Source organism: Patiria miniata, unplaced genomic scaffold (assembly GCF_015706575.1).
Source record: "Patiria miniata isolate m_02_andy unplaced genomic scaffold, ASM1570657v1 HiC_scaffold_20, whole genome shotgun sequence".
NCBI classification, from domain to species: domain Eukaryota; kingdom Metazoa; phylum Echinodermata; class Asteroidea; order Valvatida; family Asterinidae; genus Patiria; species Patiria miniata.
Window position 1 is genome coordinate 14,906,886 of NW_024037059.1, and position 20,305 is coordinate 14,927,190.

At 39.3% G+C, this 20,305-nt stretch overlaps 2 protein-coding genes and 1 long non-coding RNA gene across 3 annotated transcripts in view; 1 reads left to right on the forward strand and 2 right to left on the reverse strand.

Moving 5' to 3' along the window:
• LOC119728219 (adenylate cyclase type 10-like) overlaps positions 1–2,990 on the forward strand; it is a 37,902-nt gene extending 34,912 nt beyond the window's left edge. The window contains exons 24-26 of the mRNA XM_038200370.1: positions 1,098–1,178; positions 1,810–1,857; positions 2,009–2,990. Of these exons, the coding sequence (XP_038056298.1) occupies positions 1,098–1,178; positions 1,810–1,857; positions 2,009–2,254 (375 nt within the window). The 3' untranslated portion in view covers positions 2,255–2,990. The remainder of the gene's footprint in view (positions 1–1,097; positions 1,179–1,809; positions 1,858–2,008) is intronic.
• On the reverse strand, positions 563–15,957 carry LOC119728221. The gene is made up of 5 exons (XR_005271020.1): positions 15,828–15,957; positions 13,042–13,140; positions 9,477–10,346; positions 4,811–4,899; positions 563–616 (listed from the first exon to the last, which is right to left on the reverse strand). It is a non-coding gene; the product is annotated as an uncharacterized LOC119728221 (long non-coding RNA).
• Positions 15,958–16,786: 829 nt separating this feature from the next.
• Positions 16,787–20,144, reverse strand: LOC119728455 (cytochrome c oxidase assembly factor 5-like). Its single transcript, XM_038200709.1, has 3 exons — positions 19,933–20,144; positions 18,968–19,066; positions 16,787–18,196 (listed from the first exon to the last, which is right to left on the reverse strand). The coding sequence occupies exons 1-3, from the start codon at positions 20,032–20,034 to the stop codon at positions 18,155–18,157; spliced, it is 243 nt and encodes an 80-aa protein (XP_038056637.1). The 5' UTR covers positions 20,035–20,144; the 3' UTR covers positions 16,787–18,154.
• Between the last annotated feature and the right edge of the window lie 161 nt (positions 20,145–20,305).

Sequence of the window (20,305 nt, forward strand, 5' to 3'; positions counted from 1 at the left end):
CCCCCGGGAAGGGAGGGCCCCCGGGAAGGGAGGGCCCCCCCGGAGGGGAGGGACCCGGGGGGTGTTTTTTTTTTTTACCAAAATTTTCGGGAAGAAAAAATCAACAAATTTTTTGGTAATAAAAACTTGAATTTTTTTTGATATTTTGTAACCTACCCCACCCTACGCAAACCTTCCGGACCTCGACCAAACGCTAACCCTCTCCGACCCACCCTCCCCCACGCTAATCCTCCCCGCCCTACGCTAACCCTCCCCGCCCTATGCTAACCCTCCCCACCCTACGCTAATCCTCCCCGACCCACCCTAACCTTCCCCGCCCTACGCTAACCCTCCCTGCCCTACGCTAACCCTCCCCGCCCTACACTAACCCTCCCCACTCTACGCTAACCCTCCCCGACCCACCCTAACCTTCCCCGCCCTACGCTAACCCTCCCCACCCTAGTCTAACCCTCCCCACCCTAGTCTAACCTACCCACCCTACACTAGCGCCCCCCCATCTAACCTACCACCTAACCCCCCTCCCCCGGCCTAACTCCCTGCCCCTAACCCCCCCCCTCCCCCACTTACCCTACCAACCTGGTTGATCTGCTGCAAAGTCGCTGTTCAATGAAGTTTTCTGAAAGAAACAAAATTAAGGGGGGAAAATTATTAAGAAAGGCAGAAAAGGGGACAGATTTATTCTCAATATTTCATGTTAAAAATGATGTGGTAACAATGTCACAAATTCACAAGTTCTATGCCAGTTTAATTTTAATTCAACAGTAGAGCAGTTGTTAAATAATGACATCTGTAAGGAATACAAACAGCATCGGACTAAGTAGATCACAATTTCGGGGTTTAATTTTTAGTACAGTTGGCTGCCATTCAAAAATAAACTTTTTCAGATTGTTCATGGGTTGTCCAAGATATAGTTTGTTTTATATCTAATTGTTGCAATCTTCAATGTTACAAAAGTCTGAAGGACCCAAAAAAATAATGCAGAGTGCAAACAGATTACAAAGATGCTGTACCGAAAAAAAAAAGGTTAATAGCAATGTGTAAAAGATGCGTTTTTTCAATGGATTGTTTACGAGACATTTTCATCGGTTGTTTTGCAGGCAATCTCTTTCATCTATCAAGCCAAGGGTCTGTTGCCAACTCCGGACCAGATAGTGCATCTTGACGCACTGGCTGCTAAGGTAAACGATTTACATGTACATAAGTATACGTCTCATCAATTGCTTTGGCAAAACCGTTATAACATCAAGACTTTCCACAGTGATAATCTTTCTGATGCTACAATGTTTGTTTTCCTGCCTGTTTAATTTATGTTTATAATTTCCTAGATAAAATGTCACTACAGTCGAACACCTTTATAGTCCTTTGGACTTCACAAATTACCTTGTTATAACAGGTACCTTGTATTATCAGTAATGAAAAACAAAGAAAGACAAAGACTTGGGACCTAAAATTATGCTTGTTATAAGCAGGATGTTGTATTATTGGTGACGTCATCATGACGTCATTACATAATGTGACATCATGATTCAAAGCCCTATGAGAATATAATCACATACATGTACAGAAGTATATGCCACCATTTACTATAAACAGAGCTACACTTCCTCCCTTGATGAAACTTACACTTAAAACTTTACATGTTACACGTCACAAAGAAATACCGAAACAGCCCTGTGTCCACAAACGTAAATCTAGTTAACAGTGTTCTTCTAATCAGAGTTCGACTGTATTTATCAAAACTTCCATCAATCATCATTATTTTTAAGGACGTCAATTTTATTTAATGTTTACTTTTCTATTCCATTGCAGGCGACTACTAGTCTGTTCTTAACCAGAGAGAAACGGAAGAACATTTCAGTAAGTATCCAAAATTCAAGACGTTCAGAATGTTTTGATAAAACTGGGAATTTCTTGTACATCAACGTGTACATCTGCTTACAACCAAATGTCTTCAATTCTTTAAAATCATTTGTAAGTGATTTTGTTTTAAAATCTGTAACCCACACAGGTCAACAAGCAGCGATGGCAGTGGGCTGCAGCGAAAGCTCTCAAAGCCTCCCGCGCTGCTAAGGATGACGCCAAGGAGGAGCCGCGTAAACCTATCGACCCTTACTACGCCAAGCCTGTCAGTTACCCTAAACGACCTACAAGTATTCAGAAGAAGCCAAGCTGGACCAAAGGGCAGCTGATAGCACTGACTGCTGCCGCTCTCCTGCTTATGTTTCTTGTTTTATGCTACATTTTTGTCAAGTAAAATCACTGGTCTAATCAGATATCCGTGAACGGCAAGTTAGTTCCAATTCAAATTGTGAGAAAGTTTTATCATGGACAGTAACATTCACAAAGAAGTCGGTAGAGACATGTTAAAAAAATTAAGAGAAATTAACTGTTCTTTTTTTCAGCAGTGCAATGCAGCATTTTTGTAAATATAAAATTAAAGTCCTGAAGGATTATTAGTACTATTTAATCGTTGTTCTACCTCCTACATGTACATAGTTATCAAATGTAAGTTATATTCAACTGCGATTTATAAAGAGCTACATGTAGCCTCGTGCGAAACTTTACCGTGAATCACAACTGACTTACCTAAAATAAGTTGGGTTTCTAGCAATATTTTTAACTGCATGTATCCTCGTACAAAACTTCACCGCCAAACAGGCATTGTAACTGACTATCCTAAAACAAGCTAGGTTTCTAGCAATATTTTTAACTGCATGTAGCCTCGTACAAAACTTTACCGCCAAACATAACTGACTGACCTAAATTAAGTTGGGTTTCTAGCAATATTTTTAACGGCATTTTTAAGAGAGCAATATTTTTAACTGCGTTATCAAGTCAGGGCCTTGTTCAAGACATTTCCGCTAAACATAACTGAGTGCCCTACTATTGGATTTCTAGCAATAATTGCAAGGACATTACAATGCTATTTATACTTTGATAGTTGGCATAGTTAAAATGAAAATTCATTTAGGTCTTTATGTAAAATTACAGAAAAAGTATATGTTTGTCACGCTACTGCCAGAATAAAAGTAATGCCGATAGATAATAATAATGGAAAGTCTTGATGTCATTTTGATTTTAACAGTTGGTCTCAGTGGAAAAAACGACATGATTTACTGCTTGGACAACCCATGCAAAAATCCAAAATAGTTAAACATCACAGTTTTAATCTGTTACATTTGCTTGGTGCATTTAATTTTTCATTTCGTTACCACGTGGTAACAAAATGAAAACTTAAATGCAAGACCGTCAATCGCATTGGTCAAATCAGTAATAAATGAGCGATTCACAATATACATGTAAGCATCTAATGTTTGCGGTGTTTATGTGCGTGCTGCTTATGTGCTTTACGTCATACAAAAAGCTGCAACCTATTTGCAGCTACTTGCTATACAGTTCATTTTGCACTAGGTGATGATGTTTTACTAAGTTTGGATGCGCGCTATACATGTAACTTCCTAACAACTGACTTTTACTTGCTTCCAAATTTTGTTAATTGGACGGATGGTTAATTGCAATAAACTGTCAAGTTGACTGTGAGGTTGACAAATGGCAAACGCTTTGTTGCACAGCGCATTGTGAATCTTTCATCTACACACGTGAATTCCTAGGATCAAGAAAATTTGCATGATAAGTCCGACGTCTCGTGTTGTCATTGTACTTTGACAACATATTTGACTATATTTTCAACACTTGAAGCCAAAATTGAACTGGCATGAAGCTATCATTGATCTCCATTAGTAAGACTGGCTAGGACACGCGTATACTTGTGCGCAGTGAAGATTCGGAAAACGCAGACACAAACGGCTGGGTAGTACAGTGCGGGTTTAAGGTTTGCGACCGCGCATGCGTGATGTGCGCGTGCTGCATGGTCTGTGTGTGACGAACGCATTTCAAACTTTAAAACCCTCACCGATGGCTAGGCCTGCGTGCACAAGATGGAGAACGCTGTGTCCTATCCAGTCTTAAATGGAGATCAATGAAGCTAGTGAATTTATGACATGAAACAAGACCCGAGAATGATAAAGACCAGGGCCCAATTAGATGGCGCTGCTAAGCATGTAATATTCTACTAATGGAGCCTATATCCATTCATTGAATGCTGCCGAACCAATTTTGAACGCACAAGGGAAAACTGAATAATGACAAATCAAGTAAATGATGGGAAAAATTTCTATTTGCGCGCAAGTGTTACCATGTCTACGTTGTGAGTTTGGCTGAAGGATTACAATACTTTTTGGCTTTTTTTAACGCAGGTTTCTGTTGACTGTTAAGTAAGGCCATGAAATTGTTTCCTGGTCACAAAACCAACAGATTTGACAGCTAATATCATACATGTACAATACTGGAACTTGTAGCCAGGATTTGAAAAAAAAGTTTACAGAAAACACTTGTTTTTTAAATTGCCAAAAATACTTATGCTACGGTTTTCTTTTGCAAGCACTTTTGAAATTTTATGAGGTTGCAATTTGCATCCAACATTCATGGCTACATGTACATGTACATGTACATACACGTATGAAGTGACAATTGTGATGCGATCAAGCTAAATGAGTCGTTCGTCGGGAACTTTCATTTTGAGATTCAGGTCAAAATAGGGCCAATTCATCACATCACTTCATCACATCTCTTGGTGTTCCGACTTCCATAATTTTTGAACTAAAGATGGTATCAGCATGCGGTTTTCACAGCAGTAATGCTAAGATTGTACTCTTTTCAAATCTGTAAAAAAGAAATTGACCAGGGTCGACAAACGACTCATTTAGCTTGATCGCGTCACAATTGAGAAGTAAATGAATGGTGAACTCACCCATGTCTTGAATTCTTAGCTCTTTTAGAAAAAAGTCCCCTCTGATGATAACACGAAGGTGAACATCTCCACAGATTCTTGCAAGAGTCCTGAAAAGAATGGAGCAATTCATAAAGTTATTTTATTCAAATTAAAATTACAGATTCCATTTGAAATCCACAACTTACCGTCTACATGTACATGTGCCAAACATCAAAACATGCTACATGTAAATATACAAATGCCCAGCAAAAAAATACTTGTCTAAAAAGAAAAACCAAAATCAGGTCTTGGGTATGTTTGCCAGGAAATTTTCTGATGCAAATTATTACTTAACAGCAAAGACTATAGACAAATTAAAATAAAAAGTGCATGTTGCCCATTAGATATACAGGTCAGATAGAATTTCAGTATTGAGGAGTCACTGCCTGATGGTGCCACTGCCAAATAGTCCGGTCAAGTTACAATGTATGTTTTGACCATAGAGCTATATTAAATTACTAGAGCACTAACTCTTCATTCTTGCGCGCGGAGACGCTTTGAAGCCGCTCTGGGCGCAGACATTTTGAATTTATGTGCGTGTTTGTAGAACACAATCAAAATAGATGGATTGAATTTTAAAAGTGTACTCTAAATGCAACGCGCAAGTAGAAGATACGCAAACAACTTAAGCGCGTCCTGATGGTTAAAAAAAAGGTCACGGCGAAAAGCATCTGCGCTGTTTGCGTAGAGCAAATAATGAAACGCTCATTTGCTGATCGTGCGTTTCAGTTTTGGGCATATCAGCTTCAATGACGCACCGGTATGGAATACAAACGCAGATATGCAAATAGCCGTACAAAATTTCGAGTTTTCCATAGGAAACATGGATGCGCCCATCAGGCATTACTTTGTACATCGAGTTAGTGCTCTAGTAATTTAATATAGCTCTATGGTTTTGAAGTATAACTACATGTAATTGCAATAGAAATCATTCAAGCATCAAACAACTTGAAATAAATACACAAACGTGAATAATCTTACTTATTCCATGAGTTGAAAAGGTGTTTTCTGAAGAACTTTTTGGAGATTAAAAGTTGGGACTTTTAAACCACATGCGACTGCAGCAGACGACTGTGTGTCGGGATCATTAAAAAAAAGAGGTTTTTTACGTGTGATAGATCGTTCTTTATAGCGTTTTACATAAACTTTTACAGAACGTTAAGAGTAGTACAAGTTTGAATGAAAGTTTGAATGAAAGTTTGAATGAAAGTAGGTGGCAGTGAGTCCCAGCCCCTAATGGCGTGGGGTCCAGGGCCCGCGGAGGGCCCTGGAAGTTTTCGGATTGTCTATGCTCTCTGGTGCAATCTAGGCATTTTCTGGCATCTGAGACTTGGGTTTCAAAGATCCTATCGGGTACTTAAAAGACAAATATGTTGAATTTCTTTTCATAACCAAATAAATTTGACTCAAAAAATCATCCTTTACATAGACACTTCAAATCACAGTTTTATCTTGTGTATACATGTACATGTAAATGTTGAATTCTAGATGCTCTGTGGTGCAATCTGAGGCGATTCCTGGCCAATTACGTTACAAGTTATTACTTTTGGTATACAAATCATTTCACAACCAGTCACCAGAATATATGCAGTCCTGCATTTTGCCTCATGTTCCCCCCAGACCGAACCTCCGTTCTAGTTCTAATCCTTTTCGTCTGACTTTCCCACGTACCCACAACAAAGCTGGTGACAGAACCTTCACAGTCACTGCAGCGAAGGAGTGGAATAGTCTGCCCTTTTCCATTCAAAATGCCAAATCTCTCGAGCAATTCAAGAAGCTGATCAAGACCAATTTATTCCACCAATAATCAATTAACCTTACTCTCTGAGGGTAGTTTACTGCATGTCAGTTGGTTATGCCAATGCCCTCCAGCTGCAGTTATTTGGCAGATAACAAGTCTTAACAGTGAAGGCTCCAATTGGCAGGAGTTGGAGGCCCTGGAGGGTGCCTGATACTGACCAGCTGGGGGCACTCACTTTGTTATCAGAGGACTCTCATTGTTCTCTGTGGCATGTATTGGAGTGCCTGTCCAGTTACCCTTGAAATGACATGGCAGATATTGGAGGGCCATGCAAAAAACATAGGAGATTTTCTTAAGGCACAATTGGCATGCATTGGAGGGTCAAGTAGGGTAAGGGTTAATTAATTGTCTATGTTACCTGTTTTTATTATTTAACTTAATTTATTTATTTAATTTAATTGTTCATTATTTGTAAGCACTGTGATTTAGTTTACTAATAATAGCGTTCTTAAATGCCGATTATTATTATTAATTTCCTTGAGCAGACGTTTTTTTAATTAAAAAAGAGAAAGTCTGTTTTTATTTATTTTAAATATAATCTTGCTCTAAGTTTGTAAATGTAATCACAAGTTGGGAACCAGGTATTTTCATTGGCACTTTTTAGAAAAAGGGACTGTACCAGTATGACATAATTTGAAAATTGTTGCAAGGGCCAAAGATGCTTTCTGATGTTTCCTACATGTATTATTTTCCTTACTGTTGTGTCGAAAAGTTGAGCCTAGTTTAAGTGCGAGAACAAATTGCTTGAACATTTATTTAACTATAACTAAACATTGAATTGAAGTTTGAACTCAGTGTAATTAAAACAAACTAAAATGAAACAGAGGAGTTATTAGGCAGCTAAACACATCTTCGCAGGAGTCATGACTACGAAAAATAAATCATGCAGTAGACTACTCCAAGTTTCTCCCCTTTTCTTTGCATGTACTTTGCAGGTTTTTTGGCCCTAAAATTTTTTTCTTAGAAATGTTCTTGGTTTTAAATCAGCCCAGTTTTCAATTTCAAGAATAGGGCCTATTCGCGATATACTTGTTTAGATTTTAAGTTTGTAACCATCGGCAGAACGGAGGCAACATTTTGTAAATAATCACCGTAAACGCATGTGGATACCGCACAGGTCTCTGATAAAAATGGTCATCGCAATTTCCACATGCTTCAACACAAGTTGAAGGAGGAAACTCATTTTTGTTGTTTTAGACAAAACACCGCAAATAATTGTAGATCATGACATTGCCGAGAAATGAACATTTGGACAGTGCACCGCCAGCTACATGTAGCTAGCCCGTGCCGCGCCCTGGCCTAGCCGCGCCGAGCCCGGCGATCTATGATCAAATTTTCCCGCACGTATATATTTTCCCGACGCGTTCCGTCTCTCTGGACATGCCTAAACTGAACACTTTCTTTGTGGCAATATAATTGCTGATTAGTTTTGTCCTTAGAACAAACAGGTCCTTTTTACTGTTCCAAACTGAAATCATATTTTCATCAACAAGTACAAATTAACATCAAAATTCCAACTTTTTGATCGCGACCTTCTTTGAAAAAAATATCACTTGAAGTTTTTGTTCTATGGACGGATCCATTAATTTTGTAAAGGGATGCTTCATCCTCTTTTAGGAGTGAACTTTGTTTTTTTAATATGTTTTTATGTATGAGTACGTATGTTCGTATCCGCATCATGCGTTTGGTACCGATATTGCGTACGTGGCACTTGCAGTTGGATCGCGGTTTAGTTCAAAGGTTCTCTCACTGTGCAATACATGTACCAGTGGTGAGAAATAATTGGGTTTTTTTCCCCATGATTGGGCAAAAAGTAGCTGGCGCAAAAAATTCAAATAGCCGGGCAAAATCGGCTGGCTTATTTTGAAACCCCTGGACTCGGGTCCCGAAAAGATTCTTTGGATGGAACAGACCTAACGTTAGGCCTAATACTTAAAAATTGAACTCAATGGAATGGGGACAGGGAAGTTGGTTCCCCCTTAATGTGAATATTGAATCAGCCGTAACTTGTCAACAGAATGTCCAACTGAAGTGCACGAAACACTGCAACAGTATAAGGAGAATTTTATTTTCTTTCCTTAGCTGAGACCAGCAAATCCTTATTTCAACCCATGCCCGGTTCTGCCTCAGTCATTTCGCCAGAACACCTCAAAACTATTAATTTGGGAAGAAACAGTACTTAACTACATGTACATGTACATACATTGTACATCATGAAAAAAAGAACCTCTTTTGACTTTCTTTAGAGATGCTCCAGGGTCTGCTTAAAAAAAATAACGGAATGGGTCTGCTTGAAAAACCACTGAACAGCTACATGAAAAAAAAACCGGAACTTTATTTTTTGTGAAAAAGCCACTCCGACACAAAGTCCTCATTGTCATCTTTCTCTTATAGCCAAGCCCAGTTCTATTTATTTTAAATTTTTGCTTCTATGGCTTTAAGCTGCCTACCCAAATTTCCAACGTAATATTCGGCACGAAACATGCATGATTTCACAACACTGTTGGTGTACATGACCTTTGCACTGCGGGATGCACGTGAAAAACATTATAAGTTGGTACCCGGTGTTTTTTGTATTCACATACATGTATATCACTGCCATCGGAAACCACCGAAAACTGAAATGATAGACTTGATTTCCAGGCTGAATTGCTTCGTGTGCTTAGCACACAACACGCCACGCGCCGTGAAGCTTTTGAGATTTAAAAAAACCCCGGAATTCCAGCTAAGACCGGAAAAGTGGCATCTCTGTTTCTTGCAGTTGTAACTTATATAAACTTGTCACAGCTCAAGTAACTTTCTGCATCAAAGAAGGAATTTACAAAAACATATTTCGAGCCTTACCATTTCAAGATAAACACATCTCTCTCCTCAAAGCTGTTTCCCCGCGTGTTATTCGCCACGTCACTGCCTGGTCATCTGTGAGATGAAGTGCTGAGACACCGCCTTGGAACTGCTGAAGAGGGCACTTCTCTATGATGATGTTCATCATCTCCTCAGCTCCGCAGGTGCAGATCGAGAGGGGACACAATGCTGATCCAACTGTGGATGGTAGCCCTGCAGGGTCCACCGCTAGATCAGAACCAGTGCAACTAGGTCCAGAGGTTGCGTGGGAGGTCCATTCCTAACAGTAGAGTCGGTGATCAGTTCCTTGTTCGTGGGGCGCTGCTCCTGTCCCATTCCTGCTGCCAAAGTTGGTAACTAGCTATCATAAGTTGTTCCAGGGTCCAAAAGAGTTTCCTTGATGGTAGCTGCTATCTGGGAGGATGGTTGATATCCTGGGAGGTGGGGAGTGTCTTGGTCGCCATCCTAGGCAGGAAGTTGCCAGTTGCTGCCCGGTGTCGGATGTGAAGGCCGGGGTGCGATATTGCACAGAACCGTTAACTATTCATTGTTGGTAGAGGGGATGGCTCCGGAGCTTAGTCTCATTGTCATGTGGTGTTGAGTTTGCCCACACATGGACACAGTATTCTGCCAGGACAGAGGCTCTGAGTGTTTCCGCATAATTAGCTCCCCAAACAGTAGCAGCCAACTTTAGATGATGTAATTTCCGGTGCGTATTTTTGCATTGGTTTTAAGGTGGGGTTTGTAGGTAAGGGCGCAGTCCAGTTTATCATAGATTAGATGGACACATCTACCGCAACTTGATGATGTCTCCTTGGAGTGAAAGGGCACCCGGAGGTCCAAGGTGTTAGCTGGATGATGGACAGTAGCCTGGGGGTAAGGTAAAAGAAATAACAGTTGAACTTACAAAGTTTATGATTTACACAAAGAATTGTTTCAAACTCGTCAGACCCCAAACCTAGCTCTAAAATTTTACAAATTCACAATTTTGGAGGGTTTTACACAATTGAGAAACGTTTATCCCAAGGTTCGTAGGTTCGAATTAAGGTTCGATAATTTGACGGTTCATTTGTCCTAATATTCGATAGTCTAGAATAAGGTTAATTCGTACCAAGATTTGATAGTACGAAATGATGAAAACTATTAAGATTCAATAGTCCGACCTCAGAAGGTATGATAAATCTGAAAGGTTCAATAGTCGGAATTGACAATGTTCAATGCTGTCACTTGATTTCTCGGTTTAAGACCCGAATATGACTTTAATGCTTGATGCTGACATTTCCGTCCCGGCGCAAGCAAATTGCAGGACAACCTGCCCTTTTTGACTGCACAAAATTATCAATTCAACATGGTGTCGAAACCAAAATTTGCCTGACCAAACACTGACTTTAGACAAAAACTTCTTTCGCAACAAACTAATCCAGATGAAAAGTTATGTTAATGCCATTCATTTTTACCTAATTCCCTTTAAGGAAAATTGCTTGCATCCTCCAAAACTACAACGAACAGATACAGAGTACTGATAAAAGGTTTTTAAAATTACCGATATAGGCGTAAGCCTCAAAAGTAGGATTGCCCCTGTTCCACTGAATTTTTCTTTGGTGTCTTTCCTGTCATGAGTATGTGTGTCTCCCAATTTTTTTCATCGGGCTAGAATGGGTTGGTTTTAAGTTTTGGGCTTTTAAAGCTACAGTCCATCATTTGCAGTTATCCGAAAAGGAACTGGCGTAAGTTGTTGAAAAACATACTTGGTTGAAAGATAGTATAAACTCCCTGTGAAATTATTCTTCCTGGCAAGTTGTCATTTTGAAGAAATCAACAAAAGAAAGCCTTTCCAACGGTGCGTCTTATACTAGCAGTTCGGTTTTTTTATCGGCGAAGCGCGTGCAAGGTTGCTATTTTTCGGATCAGTGAGCGACATCGTGTCGCTGCAATCGGCTCAGTGAGAATGTGTCTCGGACGCTGAATTCAAGCCCAATTCAAAACATGATTCAGCAACTTTTGATTTGAAATCAACATCCTAGAATGTTGTTTTTTCTCGAAATAATACAGCTGAAGCTGAGGTGAAACTTCATCAGGTTAGTTGTTCAGCACCCTTCTTTAGATTTTGAGCACTTTTGTTGCTTCAAACGAACAAAATGCACACATTACAATGGTGGACTATACCTTTAATAGGTAATGCTGTGTTTCAGAGTTACACAATCTGTGTCAGATACTGACACAACGCATGTATTCAAAACTCATCCTTTACATGTAATATTCAGTATCAAAAATTGGGAAAATATTTGCACAATTTAAAGGGTTTTTGTTTATGCAATGAAAATTTGCTAGCTGCAGCTGAACTGCCTATAGAGTGAGAATTTGTTGAATTTCAAAATCTTTATTTTTTTAAACCGAAAAATGGTCATCAGATTTCACCAGAAGTTCCCATTCAGCTCACAGTCATGCCAACAAAAATGTGAGCGAGGTGCAGCATGGAATGCTGTACATGATGATTGGATATACAGTTTGAGGAATTCGTCACCATTTTCAAAAAGAGGCGAATTTAGTATTTCACTGTTTGAACAAACATTTGAGATAATCGCGTTTAAAGTTGGTCCTTTTTTCATTTGGCAATTTGAAACTTAAAGATGCATAAAATATGCAAGATTTAGGTATCAGAGGAAGGAAGAGATTTTACTTTTCCTTAATGTAGCAAACTTTAAGAAAAATAGGTGATAAGTTTTGCAGAATTAATCAATTAAGAGAAGTGGCTGTTCGTGAAAAAAAAACCCAAAAAAACAATTAGCAAATTCGCCCCTTCGTGATCGTGAAAACGCTAGAGTGAGTACGCGCAGATTTCGCCCTACTATGTGCAGATTCTGCCCCACTGCGCGTGCGCCTTGAAATTCGCCCCTTCGTGAAAATGTTTCATTGCACGCGCCTGAAATTCGCCCCTTCGTGATAACGCGTCATTGTATTACAATGTATGATTTATTTACTGAAAATTTATTAATACCATAGAGTGCGGAAATTTGCCCCTTCCTGAAAACGCAAAACAGCACTTGTGGCAAATTCACCCATTCGTTAATTAGATTAATTAAGATTTTATTTAATTTTTTGAAAGTATAGCCTCGCCAGGTTTAGCTTGAGTAACTCCAGCTCTAATGCTTATCGAAGCATTAGAGCTGGAGTTACTCAAGCTACACCAGGTTGTAGATATTGACATGTTTATTTTCACCAAAAAAGCAAATTTTGAAAAACAGACGATTTTCATGAAATTCGCCCCTTTGTGAAAACAGTGACGAATTGAATGCCCGCCTCTTAATTAAAAAACAAAAAACTAGATTGAGAACTAGCTGTAATGTTGAAAAAATGGGTTGAAACTCTCTGATCAGACGAATGGGCTGGCTATATTCATGAACCTAGAAAACTGTTAGTGAGTGAATGCAGTTACGATCAGAGACCACTATGAAGCCAATTTGGGGGATGCTCAGATAAAAAATTACCCAACCGAACTCAAACCAAACATGAGGACTCGATTTCAACTCTAGAGTTTGCACCGACAAAATCTGTAGTCACTTACCATTTCAAGATGTATATACTGCAGACTGTCCAGGATCAAGATTCCTTCAGAAGATGGATGGGACGGTAGGCTGAGCATTCATGGGTGGTAAGCAGAAATCTGAATTATAGAGAAAAAAAGGGGAGAAGGGGAAACAAAAATAAGTTTTGCATTATTTGCATACAACAATAATACATGTCAGATTTAGTTAACCGGAACTAATTAATTGTACATGTACATGTTTTTCTTTGAAGTATTTCTGACATTTTGTGTAGAAAATAGTATGTATCACTCAATTTTCATATTGCTTTTGGCCATAGAATGGAATTAAAATTGTAACAGGATGCCGATCCAGTCAGTGGCTGTGTCACTGGCAGAGCCCTGTTTGACCTCAGTTTCTTGTCCGAGGGTCACGCACGCATGGCCCAAAAGCCTACAATTGTACACGAGATTTTACGAGACTGCATTCGAGACTACAGAAAAGCACGACAAGCACCTGGATATTCCACTGTTCGGCCAAGATGGCAAAGCAAGTGAAAAGTTGAACACGTGTGCTTTAATTGATATCAAATATAACTGCTTTTGACAAAACTGAGTTGTTGTTACAGCACAACAAATAAACATCATACTTAATAGCAGTGGCGTAGCCAGGAATTTTTCAGTGGGGGGGCGCTGGGGGGGGGCTGGAACATTTCATGGGGGGGGGCGTCATGTAGATCAATGATAATTTTTTTTAGACACTCAAAATCTCAGTGGGGGGGGGGGCAACTGGGGGGGGCGACAAGGTTTCATTGGGGGGCTGTGCCCCCCCCCCCCCCATGGCTACGCCACTGCTTAATAGCAACAAAAGCAAGGGCCGATTGTTTTTAGGTTTACATTCGATTCTTTAACCCTAACCGCCCCCTATACTTCAAATACTATGTATGAATTTCTTTCCATACATGTGTGCACAGCTCATGTAGTATTCTGTGATATTTGGTACTTGAACAGCCCTTTGGGGGTTAGGGTTAAAAAAGGCCGAAAGAAATGGCAAGTTTCAGTAGGTAGAGGATAGTGTATGCTTTATCTACATGTGAAACACCTGCACGAACCATTTATATTTTTAGTCCATATTGCCGGTTGAAAAATGAAGACTTTTGCAAGACTTCATCGATTTGCAATCATAGTGTGAGAACTACAATATAATGCTTACATAAGTGCACATAGGTCTAAAAAATGTGAAAAGCACACGCGAACGTGCGTGTAATGAATGACTTGTGAATATAAGCAGGGCATCCTAAGCTCAACCCGTACATATTTATTGGGGTCGCATACAGTTTCTGGCTTGTTGAACAATGGCGACCATCTTTTTGTGTTGTAAAAATGGAGGTTGTACAGGGGCGTAGCACGGTCATTTTTATTGGGGGGGGTAACATTTTTTAAAAAGGGCACTTGCACATCCATTGTGAAATGTAGACAGGTTTTTTCTCCGGACACTTGGCCTCCGTAAAATAAAACAATTCGGGGGGGGGGGGGGGGGGGGGGGATAGTGCCATCTGTCAATGGGGACGCTGTTCAAAACCGACAATTATGCACACAAAGGGCCAATATATGGTGCTTTTCAGGGAGATACATGTGCACAATTCTGGAAAAGGCACCCAAAACGGCAGATGCCACAAAAAAGGGCACCACTTCTTTTTTGAAAAGGGCACTTGTTCAGGAAAAAAAGGGAACTTCGTAAAAAAAGGGCACTATTTACAAAATATTGGGGGGTAAGCCAGTTGCAAAAAATGGGCATTTTGAATGGAAAAGGCAGTATTTACAAAATATTGGGGGCGGGGGGTAATACCCCCTTACCACCCCCCCCCCCCCAGCAAAAATGCCTAGGGAGTTGGGGATAATATTTAAGAGTGGTGAAGTTGGTCTGAATGTGCATGTTTTTCAGCACTCAACTTAGACTCCATCACATTTACACTCCAAGTGCAAAGATAAATAAACATTTAGGACCACTTCCTAAAAACCCAAATGGAAAGATCCTGACACCATTTTTTCCCCTTGTTTAGGCCCCCATCATCTTATGAAGATCAGTCATTGCAAAAATGTTGAAAAGACATGAATCTGGGACTGAGAAACATTTTCAATTTTGTTTGCATAATTGAAAATGTACTTGACTCTCGATACACACCAAAGAAGTGGTGTTTGGATACTCTAATCTTTCTGAACGTACTTTAAATTGGGGGCAAAATACTGTGTATAATTTGGGAGCAGGGAAAAATTCCATACTGGGCCACCACTCATATTCCTTAATATGACCTGAAAAGTACAAAAAGTAGTAAATCTGATGAAGAAACACTGTTTGAGAGGTGCAACAATTCTTTGATAATACTTTAAAATGTTCCGTCATGGCCCATAGTCTTGTGTGCAGGAGCTCTGAGTGGTGGCTCAGTATGGATTTTTTTCCGTGGGGCTATATACAACCAAATTCCTTCCTCCATGATACAACACGTCAGGTCTTTGAAACTTAAGTTTCTCTCATAAAAAGTTGCACCGATAAACAAGTTGAAAACGGAACACCAATTTAGGACTGACAATATCAGGAAAGATACTCTGATCATGATAAGCCACTTCGGAGTTACAAAAAAATGTTCTGCTAATGCCGAACTTCGCAAAATTGTACAAGATGCTGCTACAAATGTTCCCAACCTGCCAACGTGACCTGGCGACTCGGACACGCACGAGTGCACTCACTGGGTTCACCAAAGTTTCCACGAATTTGCCATTCGTTTTCCAAGTCTTTCCTCCCAAAAAACTCTCTAAAATTTACTCACCTGCGCTCTACAGATTGTACCTCACACGTTCAAGTCAATAATGTCGTCTTTAAGGTTCAATAAAATGACAAATTCGTAGTCAAAAATTAAAACCTAAAATACGGTTTCCCGATAGCTGCCATTTTGTCGAAACGCGCAAAGCATGATGGATGTATATCCGGGAACACGTGGGATTTTAAATGATTTGAATATATTAAACAGCCCGTTCCATTATGGCGCGCTCATTCAAGTTTGTGGCAAATGCATGTGGTTTCACCAAGCCTTATGAAAAAGTCAAATATACACGTCTTATTTGTGTCCAAAATATCAACCACCTACCGATCCAGATATGTGATCTATAATTTAACTTAAGTTTTCCTAATCGACCTAAAGCAACAGAATTGAAGCAACGCCCCTATTTTGCGGGTGGGGGGGGGAGGGATATTTTTTTAAGGGAAGGCGCTGAAAATAGTTTAGAAACAAAATTGCAAAATAAATTCCTCCGGATTTTTATCCAGGTGTAAACTGATTTCATACACGGGAGGATGGACTAATTATGAAGTTGGAGACGGTGTGAAAAAAATAAAAATATGTGCTCAACCCTAATTGCAAACAAATTGCCCCTGCTCACCTACCCCACATCCTTTGATCTAATTTCTCCACTTCTTTAAATCACATCATAACGTATTTATAGAATTCTGCAAAATTTTATGTTAATTACTTTGGTTGTGTCTGGAAGATTGTATTACGACCACTCCCCCCCCCCCCCAAAAAAAAAGGGGGGGAGGCCTAAAAATCTGAACACAGCAACACAAAAAATCACTTAACCTTGACCGCCATTAAATAACAAATACTTTTAATTTCAACCTTGGGTCGCATGCCAAGTTCCTGGCCACGCCTTTTCAGCCCCGAAAGTCCAAACAGATACTCAATATTATATATGGCTTCAGCAGTAAATAATAAAAGACAAGACAGACAAATAAATCAAAACCAAACACAAGTGTGACTTTTTTATTTGTAAATAAAAATGTTATTTGTTCACATCAAAGGTACATATATAAGGAACGGTAAGAAATTCTTGTCCACAACTAACTTGGTTGAATGTGAATTGGGAATGAAAATAAATCATATAACTACCAATATATATCAGTATTGCTGAATTTAAACATCTCCTTATGGATTTATTTGTCTCAAATAACACTCTCCAAAGCAGGTTAATTTTGACCAAAATTCAGACTATCACAGGACAGTTAAAAACATATCTCCTATAAAAAATCTGAATTTCATTCAATGTCAAAGAAAATTTGAATATGTCATAATCACAATGAACACAGCACAGATAACTGTTCGCTCGGGAAGGGCGCCGGGAAGGGCGCTGGGAAGGGCTGATGCCGCTTCACAGAATCTTGTGAAGGAAGTACGGATGGCATTATGGTTAACCTAACATGACTTTTGCATGCAGCTAGCATGCGTTACACGTGATACACAGCAGCAGTGCTGCATGCTACATCACAGGTCACGCAAAATCTATCCAATGAGAGCTCAAAGAGATCAGCCCTTCCCAGCGTCCTGTTTGCAGGGCAGGGGGTACGAGCGAACTTTAACTGTTCAGTATCTTCATACAGAAATGTTTGTACAATAAACAACTAGACAGAAAAACGTTCTTTAAATGCAGTTCTCCGATCTTCTCATGGTCTCACTTCCCCATCTTTCTCCGCCCCTAAAAACTCAAAGCTAAAATCAACCCTAGATGCATCAGGCACCAGTGCCAGTCATGCCATAACTTATAATTTGATAAACACACTTCAAGATTGAGTACACGTATTTGGATATTTACCTTGGTAACATGTGTAAGGAAAAATGTGTAAGTCTAATGTCAAAGCTTTTGGCATTCTCACGAAAAAAAAAAGAACTACCTTTTTTCCTCAAAAGTTGCTGTACCATAAACCCAAATAAAATATTTCTTTTCTGACCAGTGGAATGCAATTACTCAATCTTTTTCTCTCCATGGAAAAATGTTTTCATATGGATTTCGAAATCTGCTTCAATCAGATGAAAAGATTCTGCAAAACCAGAATTACACATCATTCAGTGATCAAATACAAGACAAATCAGGCAATTCAAATTGTATTGTGTTCACTCCATCCATCTTTGAATCTCTATAAGACTTAAACACAAAGTTATAAATCCACAAAGTTACAGGCTTGCTTTAAGGGATGAGGATTATCGCACCAATCTGTCCAAATCCTCAAGATATTGATAGTTGGAAGCAGGCTATACACTGGTTCTTGGATCTTGCTGCTTGGAGTTGACATCCAAACTCCATCTTCAGTATTATTCATGGTGGTTCAGTAGCCCTTCCTTCCTCGGAATCTTGTCCTGTTGTCCAACTGTCAGGTTTAAGACAATGACAACAATCATGAGTTTGATTCTCATATTTTGATAAGATTTGAAGGTTTGCATGGTGGAAAGATACTAAGACAAGATAAGTTTGCGGTAGCACCATGTGAATAAATCTCTTTTGTGAGTATGTGTGGTTCTGAAAAGAACCGGAGGGACTCAACGTTTCGAACAGTATGCTCTGCCTGTCGTCAGGAGAATGAGGGATTCCAATGATGATGCGATGTTATAAGGATGGGTGCGGTGAGGCGTGAGAAGGATGCAAACTCATATTTTGAATTGAGAGACATATTGGGCATGAGAGATTTAAATGGATACTATCATTGGATTCTGTCATCGCTTGGGTTCAGTGTTTACTGCATAATGACCCTTTTCGAGAGAACTTCTTTCAAAACAACAAAACCCAATCGTTAATTATGTTGTTGACACAAAAGTTACACAGAGACACAAAAGTTGACAGAGAAAAAAAGGTAAAAACCCTTCAAGATTACAGTGCCAGGCCAGGATATACAACTTATTTATTGGAGTGGGGTCTGAGAGACCTTTTTGGTTTCCCGCGAATTTCAATTTGATTATAAGGTAAAGGATGAAACTAATTGCCTTGAATTTTATCCTCATTAGATTCTTCGGAAGTACATGTATCTTAATATCAACAGCATGTAGGCAAAGTATTGACCTAATGCGATAAACACAGAGTCTAACAATGACTGTCAGCTGGATTCACGCAAGGAATTGAATAAATCAGAACTTTGTTTACTCACAAGTGATCTCTTGCATTCAAAGAAGGCAACCTGTAGTGCTCGGCAGTTGTCATTAACATTTGTACCTGACTGTAAACATTCCTTGGGGGTTTTCTTGTCCTTCATAAAAATAAAAAAGAAAATCATATTAAAAGAGGTTTCTTGCTTTCGTTGTGAAAAACTTCTGTCAAAATTGTTGATGATCTTGAGCTTCCTGTTATATTTTTTTTTCCATGTGGCTCGATCATTGTTTGTTTGTTTGTTGGGGTGTTGGATTGTTTGTTTGTTTGTGTGGTTTTTTGGGGGTGGGTGGGTAGCAGATTGGGGGTGGGTTAGGATGGGGGCGAGTTAGGATGGGGTGAGGGGCAAGGGGGGGGGGCATGATTTGCAACAGAGATTCTTTAACATGTTGAATTAGTTGTCAAAAGACCATGAAATATATAGTAACTGTCACAGCACAGGAGGCCAAAAAAAAGATACAGCCAATCATTCTCATTACATGCATTTCTAAATAAAAAATACAATCAGTCCATATCCAGACAGATATATTAACTGTACTGATTCAAGTTCATCATCAATATAATAAACTTATTATATATACTTTTTGAAACAACTTTGACAATCTACATGAAAACCATCAGATTTTAATTAGCCTAGCAACACGTTAGAGGACGTTTCGGGAAAGGGGCAGGCGTTCAACTAAAATTGAACACCCCCCCCCAAAAAAAATTTACTTTTTAAAATAGATTTACTAAAAAAATGAAAGATAGTCACTGTGTTACGAACTCGACATGATAATGTGTTTATTTAATCCCCTTCTCCTATACTAATCCCGTCCCCGCCCACCAAAAATGCGCCGTACCATTGGCATTGTCATTGATCATGTTGATTCGTCCACCACCGTACACCCTCATAACCGGCGCGGCACCACCCATCATCATCATCATGCCCTTGAAATAACAATAACACAACACAGTACCACTCACAATTCTTACGCAGTCACTTTCAAGAAGACACGTCTTGAGATCTTCCCGTACTCCAGAACATGGTCTTTTAGACTCTTCTTTATCTTCAAAGTATTTCGGCATGGTGATTTATTCAAGGGGAAAACTTTAAAAAGCGAGCAAATTATAAGGTCCAGCATTCACGAAGATCGCAACATGGGCGCTGCCATCTTTAATTTCCTAAATAATTTTTTTAATGAATTTTTTAAAAAGCAAATTGCAATATTTGTATGAACACCTTGAAAATATTAAAAACCTACAATGGCTATAGGTATTTAATCTAAATTTGGTATTTTATTTTATACCTTTTAGCTTTCAAATAAAAATATACGCAAAATATTTTGTGATCGAGGTT

What these genes read in the sequence shown, in the direction of transcription:
- LOC119728455 (XM_038200709.1), bottom strand. Translation starts at nt 20,034, where the DNA reads ATGCCGAAATACTTTGAAGATAAAGAAGAGTCTAAAAGACCATGTTCT. An exon ending in AAAGTGACTGCGTAAGAATT is followed by an intron (nt 19,067 to 19,932) that starts GTGAGTGGTACT and finishes ATTTTTATGAAG; the next exon opens with GACAAGAAAACCCCCAAGGA. An exon ending in TTGAATGCAAGAGATCACTT is followed by an intron (nt 18,197 to 18,967) that starts GTGAGTAAACAA and finishes TAAACCTGACAG; the next exon opens with TTGGACAACAGGACAAGATT.